The sequence below is a fragment of the Podarcis melisellensis genome (assembly GCF_964234715.1).
Source record: "Podarcis melisellensis genome assembly, chromosome: 2".
Lineage (NCBI taxonomy): Eukaryota > Metazoa > Chordata > Lepidosauria > Squamata > Lacertidae > Podarcis > Podarcis melisellensis.
Window position 1 is genome coordinate 118,911,717 of NC_138529.1, and position 14,940 is coordinate 118,926,656.

Genomic DNA, 14,940 nt, shown 5'->3' on the forward strand with positions numbered 1-14,940 from the left:
GTGTAGTTAAGAGAGCGAGGAGACTCCTCATAGAGGGACAATAGATCAGCTTTTGGGGTGGGTGCCTTGGGCAGAACCAGCCATGGGTCTCAAGTGGACAATTCCCGTTCTGTATTACGCAATAACATGGAATGGGGCGCTCTCTGGGGGCTGTGCTCTGAGATGTTATCTTTTTCCTTACACAGGACTAGGCAACCGCTTAAAATGCTGAGTTTTTTGTTTCATTTTCCAGAAGAAACATTTGCTTTTGTGTGTTTCTTACGTGTGCGAACAGAGAAATGTGCTTTGTTGTAGATGTGTATAAATTAAAATATACTTTTTATGTGGGTTTTCCTCTTTCACTGTTTTTCACTATAAAGCATGGATCTCATTCCCCCAGGACAATGAAGACACCTTTCTATACGGCCGCTGTATATCCTTGAACTATGGTCATCCTGTTTTTCTCTTCCTTCCCACCCGTGGCCCAGCCACCTTAGTGCTCTCCAGAAGTTGTCGGGTTGCAACAACTATCAAGGCAGTCCAGCATGTTCAGGACACTTCAGGGGTCAGCAATCATTTTCAGCAGGGGGCCGGTCCACTTGTGGAGGACCTTGTGGAGGACTGGACTATATGGGGGGGGGGATGAACGAATTCTTGTGCCCCACAAATAACCCAATGATGCATTTTAAACAAAAGCACACATTCTACTCTCATAAAAACCCAGGCAGGTGCCACAAATAACCCAGAGATGCATTTTAAATAAAAGGACACATTCTACTCATGTAAAAACACACTGATTCTCGGACCGTCTGCAGGCCAGATTTAGAAGGGGATTGGGCCGGATCCAGCCCCTGGGCCTTAGTTTGCCTACCCATGCACCAAGTGATTGAAGGTTGTTCCACCACAAGTGGTACAGTGGTACCTCGGGATACAGATGCTTCAGGTTACAGACGCTTCAGGTTACAGACTCCGCTAACTCAGAAATAGTACCTTGGGTTAAGAACTTTGCTTCAGGATGAGAACAGAAATCGTGTCGCGGCAGTGGGAGGCCCCATTAGCTAAAGTGGTGCTTCAGGTTAAGAACAGCTTCAGGTTAAGAACAGACCTCCAGAATGAATTAAGTTCTTAACCCGAGGTACCACTGTAATGGCAAGGTTATCAGCAGATGGGGACATTTTTAATCCCCTCACCGGGTGACCTCAGGGCAGTTGCTGCCTCTCTGCCTAACCTACCTCAGAGGACAGTGGGCTTAAGCATCACCTGTTGCTACAGAAAGGCAAGAATTTGTGCACATGTAAACCCTGGGGTCATCTAGTCCAACCCCCTGCAATGCAGGAATCTCAGCTCAAGCATCCAGGACAGATGGCCAGCCAACCTCTGCCTAAAAACCTTCAGGAAAGCAGAGTCCACAACCTCCCGAGGGAGACCGTTCCACTGTCAGACAGCTCTTCCTGTCAGAAAGCCCTTCCTAATGTTGAGTTGGAATCTCCATTCTGGTAACGTGAAGACCTTGGTTCGAATCCTACCTCCAGAGCAGGAGAAAACAAGCTTGCTCCCTCTTCCATGTTATTTGAAGATGGCTATCTCCTCGTGGTTGCCTCTTTTCCAGTGGAAAGAGCCCGTTTACTTCCAGGACAGAGCAAAGGTGAACATCAGCAGGAATGGAAAACTACAGAGCATGGAAAAACCATTAGGGAAGCTGTGGCCCTCCAGATGTTGCTGAACTCCCAACCCCCAGCAGAAGCCAGCAGGGCCAATGGTCAGAGCTGGAGTCCAGCAGCGTCTAGAAAGGTCACTGTGTGATGTGGTGTCTCTGTGCATAAATGTTTTCTGCCAGTTCATTACCAGGCTCCAGACTTGCAGCATGACATCAGGGGAAAACCCCAAGGCTATAATTAACTTCCAGCTCAGGGAGTGTTTGGCTTGTCCTCCACTCTAGGGACTGAGAATTTCCTGTCTTGCCTGAAGGGCTACACAACGGGCAGGAATCCACCTGGTGCAGCTGTTCCCAGGACTGGAGAGCTGGCAGGAGGTTTTTTGCTTGTTTTTGCACTGCAGTCAAAGGCACAGGAGCCCTGCTTGAAGAAAAAAGTTGGCAACCCTTTCTTAGGAAAGCGGATCTTTGCAAACAATGGGTGCTTTAAGGGTAGGACCGGGGAGGCCAGCTATCCAGGGCCTCATTCTGCAGAAATTCTGTTAAAGAAGGACCGAACATTTTTTATGTATGCAACAACAGCAGCAAGGATACTTGTCGCTAAATACTGGAAAACCCAAGATTTGCCCACGCTGGAAGAATGGCAGATGCAACTGATGGACTATATGGAACTAGCAGAAATGACTGGCAGAATCCGAGACCTGGGAGAGGAAGCAGTGGAAGAGGATTGGAAGAAATTTAAGGACTATTTACAAAAACATTGCAAATTGTATGAGTGCTAAGAAGGATGCGAGATTGAAAATATCACGGCACCATTAAGCTAGTTGAAAAGAATATGAAAATGAGTGAATTTTAAGAGAAAGATAAATTTTGAATAAATATTATGCTTAAATCAGGGATTTAAGACTTAGATAAAAGTATTCAAAGTTAGGGACACAATATTGGAAATTTATAGAATAAGAATTGAAACAAGGTGATAAATTGCTGGTTAAAATTGTATAAATTTGGAACACAGGAGCGAGAGATGTGAGGAAGTCCAAAAAGCGAAGAAAATATGGTTACTAAAAGATGTTAATTCTATTTTCTTTTTTTCTTGTTCTGTTTTCTGTTTTTTCTGTTATCTTTTCTATTGTATTTATAAAATCTTTAATAAATTTTTTAAAAAAATAGGTCACCGTGTGATGTGGTGTCTCTGTGCATAAATGTTTCCTGCCAGTTCATTACCAGGCTCCAGGCTTGCAGCATGACATCAGGGGGAAACCCCAGGGCTATAATTAACTTCCAGCTCAGGGAGTGTTTGGCTTGTCCTCCTCCCTAGGGACTGAGAATTTCCTGTCTTGCCTGAAGGGCTACACAACGGGCAGGAATCCACCTGGTGCAGCTGTTCCCAGGGCTGGAGAGCTGGCAGGAAGTTTTATGCTTGTTTTTGCACTGCAGTCAAAGGCACAGGAGCCCTGCTTGAAGAAAAAAGTTGGCAACCCTTTCCTAGGAAAGCGGTTCTATGCAAAGAGTGGGTGCTTTAAGGGTAGGACCGGGGAGGCCAGCTATCCAGAGCCTCATTCTGCAGAAATAGCAGGAGGGGCCGTTTATGAACTCAGGGAAATAATGCAAAAGTCCAGAATCTAACATAATTGCAATTGCAGCAGAGCTGCGATTTTATGGGGCCTGGAAGGTGGACTTTGTGGGTTGATCAGGAAGGCAAGGGGGAAGGGCAAGAACACTGGCCATCTGCTGCTTCTCTTCTTCCTCTATCGCGTCGATCTAACAGGCAGGAAGCGGCCCGTGTGGTTTCCTCTCCTCCCGCCCCTCCTGTACAGCGCCTGGCACTCCGCCCAGCTGATAAACTTGGCCGTGTCCCGCCGAACCAATGGCTAAAGAAGGCATGGGATGCGTCATCGGTTGCTGGGTAGATTCGGTCACGCAAGTTTGGAACAGTCGGGGATTTCCCCTTGCTGGCCGCCGCGGCGCGTTTAGCTAGCGCCACCTAGCGGTTGAAAGGAGCAGCGCAGCGCACCGGTTGCTCGCTTTTGAACCGATTTGTAGCTGCTATTGACAATGTTTCACGAATTCCGTGCTCGCTTTTCTTTTGTTTGCCGGCAAGCGAGACCTCCCATCTTTGCAGGCTGCAACCCTGAGCATAATAAAGGCTAGGGAGTTTTTATTAGGATCAGATTGTAAAGAAGCCGCTCTTCATTTTATTGTGATTGGAACTGCATGCTGGAGATTAAAAAAAAATAAAAATCAGAATGGAGTTGCGGCTGTTGAAGTCAAGTCTGTTCCCAACCCAGCGACGGGTGCAGGGCCTGCGAGACCCCGATTCAGCAAATGCATGCTCATGCGCAGGGCCGGATTAGGTTTGATGAGGCCCTAAGCTACAGGTGGCGCTGTGGGTTAAAGCCTCAGTGCCTAGGACTTGCCGATCGAAAGGTCGGCGGTTCGAATCCCTGCTGCGGGGTGCGCTCCCGCTGCTCGGTCCCAGCGCCTGCCAACCTAGCAGTTCGAAAGCACCTCCGGGTGCAAGTAGATAAATAGGGACCGCTTACCAGCGGGAAGGTAAACGGCGTTTCCGTGTGCAGCTCTGGCTCGCCAGAGCAGCGATGTCACACTGGCCATGTGACCCGGAAGTGTCTCCGGACAGCGCTGGCCCCTGGCCTCTTAAGTGAGATGGGCGCACAACCCCAGAGTCTGTCAAGACTGGCCCGTACGGGCAGGGGTACCTTTACCTTTACCTTTAAGCTACTGAAGGTAATGAGGCCCTTTATATGTCCAGCTGTCCTTTGTCAACAACAAATTGTCGCTATTTATTGTGTTGAATATAAGCTATACGGTAATTTATGGACGTAATAGGTATCTAAAGCCATTTGCACATAACAAATAGGAGCCTACACAACACAAAACACTGTTGCTGTATGTAGGTTTTATTTTATTTGTTTTTTATCTTATATTTTGGAAATGTACATCCAGTTTTTTTCCTTTAAATTTTTTTGGGGCCCCCAAGAGAGTGGGGCCCTAAGCTATAGCTTGTTTAGCTTATACATAAATCTGGCACTGCAAGTCTTGCGGGAGTGTGTTGGGAACGAAGGTAGCACCCAACTGAGGTTGCCACAATTATTCGTTTGTTGTTGTTGTTTAGTCGTGTCTGACTCTTCGTGGCCCCATGGACCAGAGCACACCAGGCACTCCTGTCTTCCACTGCCTCCCGCAGTTTGGTCAAACTCATGCTGGTAGCTTTGAGAACACTGTCCAACCATCTCGTCCTTTGTCGTCCCCTTCTCCTTGTGCCCTCCATCTTTCCCAACATCAGGGTCTTTTCCAGGGAGTCTTCTCTTCTCATGAGGTGGCCAAAGTCTTGGAGCCTCAGCTTCAGGATCTGTCCTTCCAGTGAGCACTCAGGGCTGATTTCCTTAAGAATGGATACATTTGATCTTCTTGCAGTCCATGGGGCTCTCAAGAATTTCCTCCAGCACCATAATTATTCGTTTAGTTGCAGCTTTTTTGCAGTCTCTTCTTAAGTTCTCCTTCCTTTTAAAGGTTTTAAAGCAGATGTTCGAATGGCTGTCTGTCATGGATGCTTCAGCTGAGATTCCTGCCTTGCAAGGGGGTTCGGCTAGATGACCCTTGGGGTCCCTTCCAAGTTCTGACACCAGTGGGAAGGCTGCAAGCAAGAAGAGCACTCTCCCCAGTTGCAAGCTCTCCAGCAACTGGCAGAGGCATTTACTGCTTCACATGGTGGGGGGACATAGCCATGAGCTCTGCGAGTGCGGCAGAGACTGAAGTGCAGTGTTTGAGGACCGGGACATTCGCAGAGAAACCAAAATGCTTGTTTACAAAGCTATTGCACTACCCACCTTACTATATGCTTGTGAAACAGGGACCACTTATAAACACCATCTCTAACTCCTCAAAAGATTCAATCAACGGTGTCTCCGAAAAAATTTACACATCACTTAGGAAGACAGGCGAACTAATAGCAGTGTGCTGGAAGAAGCAAAGATCCCCAGTGTTGAAGTGATGATTCTTCAACATCAACTTAATTGGACTGATCATGTTGTGCGGATGCCTGATGATCGTCTTCTAAAGCAACTACAGTGGTACCTCGGGTTAAGTACTTAATTCGTTCTGGAGGTGGGTTCTTAACCTGAAACTGTTCTTAACCTGAAGCACCACTTTAGCTAATGGGGCCTCCCGCTGCCGCCGCACCACCGAAGCACGATTTCTGTTCTCATCCTGAAGCAAAGTTCTTAACCCGAGGTAATATTTCTGGGTTAGCGTAGTCTGTAACCTGAAGCGTATGTAACCTGAAGCATCTATAACCCGAGGTACCACTGTGAAATAACGTAAGAAAGAGAAAAGCAAGCAATTGAAACCAGAGCTGGGGCGCAATGAGCCTGGAGATATCCAAAGGGTCATGGCAAAAATTTACAGAACCCTGCAGGGAACCTGGGGGGGGGGGGGTTTCTTCCCTTTGTATTCTCCGTCCCCCCAGCTCCCCCCACTTCCTTCCCCAGATTCTCCCGCCCCCTCCAACAAAGAGGGTGGAGTGGGGTCCTTTTGGATAGGGCACCCTCGGTGCGCGCCTCTCCCCAACCGTGCGCCCTGCTCCTTCGCCGACCTCTCCACGCGCGCCCTTGCCCATCCCCGACGTGGCGCACGGAGGAAGGCGGGGAGGGAGGAGCAGAGCGGTGGCGGGGGAGACACGGAGAGGAAACACGGGTCGGGCGCTGCCGCTTTCGCTTTCACCGAGAAGAAAAGAGGCGAAGCGGCGATGGCGCTCCTCGACGTTTGCAGGCTGGAGCGCGGCGCCTGGGACTGGAACCCGCTGAGAGGAGCCGCCACCCCGCGGCCGGGGGCAGCCGGGCATTACGCCTTCGGGGTAGAGAAGCCCCAGATCGCCGTGCCCCCTGGGAGGCAGGTGAGATGGGGAAGGGGGCGAAGAAGAGGCGGGAGGGCCACTCAAGCTAGGGCAGCAGTACCTTTCCAACGCCAGCGAGCGATCTCTGCCCGCTGCCCTCTGCTGGGTGGTGACAGAAGCAGGAAAATATGTATCTGTATTCCGGAAGGCGCAGATTGGGGGCCCGCTTTGACCTACCGGTACATGTTAGGGTCTGGAAATTGTTGTTCTTTTTTTAAAAAAATAATAATATTTATTAAAGTTTTGTTTAAACAATAAAAAACATACAGAGTAACATACAATTTTCCAATATCCACATTTCATTCTCATCATTGGACTTCCTCACAACTCTTGTTCCTGCATTCCAAACTCTTAAATTTTACCAGCAATTTATTACCATTTATCCAAAATTTGTCTTTACTTTTAACTGCATTTAGATTCATATTCCTTATAACTAATTTGTTGGAACCATGTTGTTGCTAGTCTTACATCCTCCTTAACATTCATACAATTTGCAATGTTTTTGTAGATAGTCCTTAAATTTCTTCCAGTCCTCCTCCACCAGTTCTTCTCCCTCTTCTCTCTCTTGTTGTTCTTGTTTATACCTCACCCATCTTGCTGGGTTTCCCAGCCACTCTGGGCAGCTTCCAACAAAATATTAAAAATACAAGAAAACATTAAAAACTTCCCTAAAAGGGGCTCCCTCCCCTGCCCTCTGTCATTTGTTCTCCCAATCTACCAGAGGCTGCTGTGTTTTTGCATTTGTTCAGTACAGTGGTACCTCGGGTTACAGACGCTTCAGGTTACGGACTCCGCTAACCCAGAAATAGTACCTCGGGTTAAGAACTTTGCTTCAGGATGAGAACAGAAATCACTTAGCGGCAGCGGGAGGCCCCATTAGCTAAAGTGGTGCTTCAGGTTAAGAACAGTTTCAGGTTAAGTACAGACCTCCAGAACGAATTAAGTACTTAACCCGAGGTACCACTGTACTGTTGTAGCATGTGTCTCTGGACCCATGTGCGCCTCACTGAACTTTCTCCTTGCTTGATTTGTGTTAACTTCCAAGAAAGCGCTGGTGGGGTTACAGCTCTTTAAAAGCAGCTACCCTAAAACAACTCCAAACTGATGGAATTTGAGAGCCCCAAATCCACCACTGCCAGCTCAATACCAGTTTGTTTTTTTGTTTTTTGTTTGATTTTACAACTCCATTCACAATTATAATCACATACGGTAAAAATAGCACAAGTTTCTTCCAAATCTCAGGACTTCCCTCCTCCCCTCCGGGGGACTTTTTAAACTGCATATAATAAGTCCATTTAATTTACAACCCTCCATTACAGTGGTACCTCGGGTTAAGTACTTAATTCGTTCCGGAGGTCCGTTCTTAACCTGAAACTGTTCTTAACCTGAAGCACCACTTTAGCTAATGGGGCCTCCCGCTGCTGCCATGCTGACGGAGCCCAATTTCTGTTCTCATCCTGAAGCAAAGTTCTTAACCTGAAGCACTATTTCCGGGTTAGCGGAGTCTGTAACCTGAAGCGTATGTAACCTGAAGCGTATGTAACCCGAGGTACCACTGTATATCTAAAGTCTATGCATCATTGCAAGAGTTAGTTAAAACCTGCCAAAGAGTTCAAGTGTTGACAATGGTCTTTCAAATACACTGTACATTTGTCCCCTTCTTTATAGAAGCTCAGCTTGATACCAGTTTGGGTGGGGGGACGCATTTTGTGGCCGTCCTCCTCGGAGGAAAGGAAGCACCCAAACATTGGGATAATTTATTGTTGCTGTGTATTCCAGAAGTCTCAAAAGTGGCTTCGGATGGCAGATAAAAGAGATTTCAAAGCGTTAAGCATTTCTGTGCCTTGCTTCCTCTCTCTCCCCCGCCAGCCTTCTGAGTTCCTGCAGACCCACTGCGAGGGCAGCGGCAGCAGCGGGCAGCGGATTGAGCTGGAGCATGGCACCACCACCATGGCCTTCACTTTCCAGCATGGCGTCATCGTCGCCACCGATTCCCGGGCATCATCTGGCAGCTACATCAGTGAGTAACCACAGAGACATAGAGAGTTGAAACGGCATCACAGATTAAATGGAGGAGGCCTGGCTGACCTAGGCCTAGACTGTGGGGGGCAGAGGCTCCCCACCGCTGGCTTGAGCCCCCCACAGACAACTCTCTTCCCCACAGGTGCAAAGGTGTTCAACAAAGTCATAGAGATCAACCCCTACTTGTTGGGCACCATGTCTGGGAGTGCTGCAGACTGCCAATACTGGGAGCGACTCCTGGCCAAACACTGCAGGTAGGTACCTAGAATCAGAGATTTGTAGAGCTGGAAGGGACCCTGGGGAGGAATCTAGTCCAACCCCCTGTGATGCAGGAATCTCAGCTAAACTCGGTAAACCTCCGTCTTCTGCAGGTATTTTCCCCATATCACAAATATGCTGGGCAGGGCAATGAAAAAAAATGAATTATTGAGTGTGTGCTTGTGTAAAGGCAGCCGGGCAGACCCATAAAAAACTCCAATATCCATTCTAAGGTAATGCCTTTTATTAGGCCAACCAAAATGGCACAAAACAGTTGTGCAGGTCTGAGAGTTCTGCAGAATTCTTCATCTAGCCTGATGAAGAGTTCTGGAGACCCCGAAAGCTGTTTTGCTTTTATTGTGAATATTTTGGTGGGCCTGATAAAGGTATTGCTCTGATATGTATCGACTGTTGCTTTTGCTTCCTAAAAGTCACATGTAGTGTAGCGAACTTGAGCAGTGAGGCAGGATCCTTCCGGTCATCCCCTTTGGGAAACACAAGCTAGGATCTGGAATCACGTGTCATGATATTCTTCTTCTGACACCACCACCCCTCTTCTGCAAATGGTAGCTCAGCAGGTCACAGCAAAAGATTACCATGCCAGACCTCCTCTCGGCGGCTCCCACCCCGTATATTATAATTTGAGCCTAGCCTGGGTCTGGTTGAATAGACGGAAGATTCCAGAAGGATAGTGAAGCCCCGACATGGGAGCTCGGCCGCCACAGTTTTACTTGGGAGGCCTCAAGATGGGTCATTGGCCCGCCTGAAAACGGCAGGGGTGATGGAGTTATGAAAAAGAAGAGGAGAGAGCGACTCTCCCTTTCGTTTTCCTCCTACCTCTCTTTACCTCTCCCCTTCCTTCCTTCCTTCCTTCCTCAAAATGTTGGTGCTGACCTTGAAAACAGCCTCGGTCCAGTATACCTGAAGGAGCATCTCCACCCCCATTGTTCTGCCCTGACACTGAGGTCCAGCTCTGAGGGCCTTCTGGCAGTTCCCTCACTGCGAGAAATGAGGTTACAGGGAACCAGGCACAGGGCCTTCTCGGTAGTGGCGCCTGCCCTATGGAACACCCTCCCATAACATGTCAAGGAGATGAACAACTTTTTGACTTTTAGAAGACATCTGAAGGCAGCCCTGTTTAGGGAAGTTTTTAATGTTGGATGTTTAATATTCTGTTGGGAGCCACCCAGAGTGGCTGGGGAAACCCAGCTAGATGGGCGGAGTAGTAATATATTATTATTATTATTTCTTCCGGCAGGTTGTACTACCTACGCAACAAGGAGCGAATCAGCATCTCGGCTGCTTCCAAACTGCTGGCCAACATGCTTGTCGAGTACAGGGGGATGGGACTGTCCGTGGGGAGCATGCTGTGCGGCTGGGACAAGAAGGTACCAGCAACGTGACCGCGAGGAGGGGGGGGCAATTGGGGGGCAGGCAGAGTGGGGGGGGGAGAATCTCTCAGGAAAATGGGAGCTGAGTGGGTCAGAGATAACTATAAGGGGTGAGTCAAAGGAGGGGCTGCTGGGTATTCTGGTGAGAGAGGAAGTCTGATTCTAGGATTCCTCCTCATTCATTGCCAGCCAGGTCCTGCCTAAATACACACTGCACATTTAAAGCCAGCCCAGCCCACCCCCCCAATCCTGGGAACTTGGGTTGGAAAGGTTCTGGGAATCGTAGTTTATTTATTTATTGGTTTAATTTGCATTCCGCCCTTCATCTGAACATCATCTTTTTTGGTGATCCCTTGTAGCCGAGTAAGATTGTCTTCCATAAACACAGTCTTAATAGTGAGTCTGTAAGTGGCTGTGGAGGCCAATTCTGGATCCACACATCCTTCCACAGTGGGGACATTGGTTGCTGGGCGGGAGTTGATCACGTTGAGGGGTTGCCAAACGTGCCTTCCTCTTAGCACGTTTCTCCCTTGCGTCCTGAGTTTGATTGTCTTCAAAACCCAGGACACCTTTGGTAAAGGCTGTTCTCCAGCTGGAGTGCTCGCAGGCCAGTGTTTCCCAGTTGTCGGTGTTTATACTACATTTTTAAAGATTTGCCTTGAGAGAGTCTTTACACCTCTTTTGTTGACCACCAGCATTACGCTTTCCATGTTTATGTTCGGAATATAGTACAGTGGTACCTCGGGTTACATACGCTTCAGGTTACAGACTCCGCTAACCCAGAAATAGTACCTCGGGTTAAGAACTTTGCTTCAGGATGAGAACAGAAATCGTGCGGCGGCAGGAGGCCCCATTAGCTAAAGTGGTGCTTCAGGTTAAGAACAGTTTCAGGTTAAGAACAGACCTCCAGAACGAATTAAGTTCTTAACCCGAGGTACCACTGTCGTTACTTTGGAAGCTGATAATCAGACATCCGCACAACATGACCAGTCCAACGAAGTTTGTTGAAGAGAATTGCTTCAACACTGGGGATCTTTGCTTCTTCCAGTACACTGGCATTAGTTCGCCCGTCTTCCCAAGTGATGTGTAAAATGTATTTCACCCTTCATCTAAACAACACAGGGCAGTTCACAACATAAAAATACCAAATGAGAACACAAAGCACATAATAAAAGCAAGAACAAACCCGCCAGCCCACAAACATATTTAAAAGGCCATAGAATCAGCCAAAGACCTGGTTATAGAGGAACGTTTTCACCTGATGCCTGAAGAAATGAAGGTGCCAGGCGAGCCTCCCTGGGGAGAGCATTCCACAAGCAGGGAGCCACTGCAGAGAAGGCCCTGTTCTCGTGTTGCCACCCTCCGGACCTCTCGTCAAGGAGGCCCACAAAGGTCTCTGATTATCTGTTCTGTGGGGGTCAGTAAACTAATGTTCCCAGGATTCTTTGGTTTTGCTTTCAATGTATGGTGTATACGAGGTTGATAAATATTTATCATACCGCTGGGAACTCACCCAGGGCACATTTTCAAGAGAGGTTTAGTGGAGGGGGTTTAGTGTGGATCTGGGGGGGGGGGCACATGGGAAGTGCTGCCAGAATGAGGGCCTGAGGGAGAGAAACAACTTTGTGACTTTTGAGGAGCGGGGTGGGAATGAGTGGGTGGGGAGTGGCTGCAAGATCAGCCAGACTTGGGTGGAAGCGGCCGCGATCAGAGGCAAATGAGGCCAGTTCTTCCTCTTTTTCTAGGGACCTGGACTTTACTACATAGACGATAACGGGGTACGCCTGGGTGGCCCCCTCTTTTCCACGGGAAGTGGGAACTGCTATGCCTATGGGATCCTGGACAGCGGCCATCGCCCCGATCTCAGTGTGGAGGAGGCCTACGAACTCGGCAGGAAGGCCATCTCGTACGCAACCCACCGCGATGCCTACTCAGGCGGTGTGGTGAACAGTAAGTGCCCCCCACCCCCATTCTGCAGTCCCAGCCCCACGTCCCCCTTGTTTGGTGAGAGCCTGCTTTCATTTTGCACAACCTCACTGCTGTGGTGGTACCTCTCTGTCGCCCCGCGCAGTGTATCACATGAAGGAAGACGGCTGGATCCGGGTCGGGCGCACAGATGTCAGCGAACTGCTCCACCAGTACGCCGAAGCCAAGAAGTGAGCAGCCGGGAACCACGAGGAATGCTGGATATGCTTCAACACTCAGGGGCGAAGGGCAGAAAGGGACAGAGCTACATTTATGACGGGGCAGCAATAAAGTATTTTCATTGATAAAGTCTTTGATTCGGCGCTGGTGTTTTAAAGAAGATTTTAACCGGTCTGAAGTAGCATACAGGATACACGTAGTGGGAGGTTGTTGACTGAACATTTGGGAATTATTGTGTTTAAGATAAGCTTATCCACGACAACTTCATTGGATGAATTTAGATGAGTAGGACAGGATATTTTATTTATTATTCTTCCTCTTTTTCTCACTTGTGTGAGAATGCAGATACAGTGGTACCTCGAGTTACATACGCTTCAGGTTACAGACTCCGCTAACCCAGAAATAGTACCTTGGGTTAAGAACTTTGCTTCAGCGGCGCGGTGGCAGCAGGAGGCCCCATTAGCTAAAGTGGTACTTCAAGTTAAGAACAGTTTCAGGTTAAGAACAGACCTCCGGAACGAATTAAGTACTTAATCCGAGGTACCACTGTACCTCTTTCAGCAGATTAAAATCACCATCCGTTTGCCGTTTATCTTTAGATGCTTTTGGGGAAAAGGTTGCTTAATCTTCTAGACCAATTATGATATCCAAGGATGCTTAGGCAGACTTGAATTCCTTTTCTCCCATCTACGTTTCCCTCTTAACGAAGAAATCACTCACAGACTGCTTTTGTAAACAAAAAAATGTAAGTTTACTCACATGAAAAGCCTTGCCAGGATTCAACAAGCACAGTGATTAAAATCAGGCAGGCAATAATCCTTAAAAGTTACAAAAGTCCGTAGTCCAGTTCAAAATGGAGTGGCCTTGACTGTCTTTGAATCTTGCTGCTACACTTAAACTGCATTGGGCCGTTAGTCCACCTGCCCCAGTATTGCCTGCACTGACTGGCAAGGCTCCCCAGGGTTTCTGAGAGGGAGACTCTCCCAGTGGAGATGCTGGGGGTGGCGCCTGGGGCCTTCTGCATGAAAAGCAGATGTTCTAATGCTGAACTACAGCCCCCCCCAAGGCTTTCTCCAGAGTAGTGTTTCTCAACCTGTGGGTCTCCAGATGTTGTTGGACTACAACTCCCATCATTCCTAGCCAGTGGTCAGGGATGATGGGAGTTGTAGTCCAACAACATCTGGGGACCCACAGGTTGAGAACCGCTGCTCCAGAGTCAAACCACGACAAACACAACCTTTGTGTCCCCACCCGTGTGGGTGTCTTGTGGCATTGCAGTTCCAGGAACTTCAACTGCTCTCCGTTAAGGAAGCACCTGCGGTCATCAAGCTATTGAGAAGATCTGGGAGGTGTTTTCTGGCTCTCTCGGTTTTGCACAGCAGATCAGTGAAGCGCAGCCCTTTCTGAGATGCTGATGAGCCCCTCTGGTTTAGGTTCGCTGTGGGGACTTCAGGGTGTGGAACCTCTTCCTCATCTCATTGCCTTTCACATAAAGTGTATGCAGAGGGTTCATGTAGATCAATCCTGATATGGGGGGAAGGGATGCCCCAAGCCTGTTGCTCATTCCTCGTTCTGCCTTCTCCAGTCCACATAGCTCAGAACTGTCCACACCAGGGACTAGGAACAGAAGAAGAAGAAGAAGAAGAAGAAGAAGAAGAAGAAGAAGAAGAAGAAGAAGAAGAAGAAGAAGAAGAAGAAGAAGAAGAAGAAATTAATTTATACCCCACCCATCTGGCTGGGTTTTCCCAGCCACTCTGGGTGGCTCCCGACAGAATATTAAAAACATGATAAAACATCAAACATTAAAAACTTCCCTGAACAGGGCTGTCCTCAGATGTCTTCTAAAAGGCAGATAGTTGTTCATTTCCTTGACATCTGATGGGAGGCCGTTCCACAGGGTGGGCACCACCACCAAGAAGGCCCTCTGCCTGGTTCCCTGTAACCTCACTCTCGCAGGGAGGGAACCACCAGAAGGCCCTCCGAGCTGGACCTCAGTGTCCGGGCTGAATGATGGGGGTGGAGACGCTCCTTCAGGTATATAAAGCATTCTGGGGGGTGGGGAATGTCTAAACTGCCCTTCACCCAAACCTGGAAAGTGAGGGGTGTGTCTTTAATTGAGTCCTGCTAGGGATTGATAGGACAAATCCCACCCCGTTGGGGAGAATCTATTGGAGAGAGAATTGTGGGGATGATGAAACAGTTATTGTTGTTGGGTTTGGGCTTCTATAGAATCGTAGAATTGTAGATGACCCCGAGGGTCCTCTAGTCCAAGCCCCTGCAAGACAGGAATCGCAGCTAAAGAGACTGACAGGTGCTCATCCAGCCTCTGTTTGAAATCCTCCAATGCAGAAGACTCCACCACCTTCTCAAATAGCTCTTCCTGTCAGAAAGTTCTTCCTAACTTCCTCACTTCCCACAGGGAGGGAACTGCCAAAAGGCCCTCGGCACTGGACCTCAGTGTGGAGAATGATGGGGGTGGAGACGCTCCTTCAGGTATACTGGGCTGAGGCCATTTAGGGCTTGAAAGGTCAACACCAACACTTTGAATTGTGCTTGGAAACGTACTGGGAGCCCTTGTA

At 48.5% G+C, this 14,940-nt stretch overlaps 1 protein-coding gene across 1 annotated transcript; it reads left to right on the forward strand.

The window, feature by feature from the left end:
• The first annotated feature begins 6,357 nt into the window (after positions 1-6,357).
• On the forward strand, positions 6,358-12,490 carry PSMB8 (proteasome 20S subunit beta 8). The gene is made up of 6 exons (XM_081903240.1): positions 6,358-6,545; positions 8,415-8,565; positions 8,710-8,821; positions 10,084-10,213; positions 11,962-12,166; positions 12,288-12,490. The coding sequence occupies exons 1-6, from the start codon at positions 6,399-6,401 to the stop codon at positions 12,374-12,376; spliced, it is 834 nt and encodes a 277-aa protein (XP_081759366.1). The 5' UTR covers positions 6,358-6,398; the 3' UTR covers positions 12,377-12,490.
• The last annotated feature ends 2,450 nt before the right edge of the window (positions 12,491-14,940 follow it).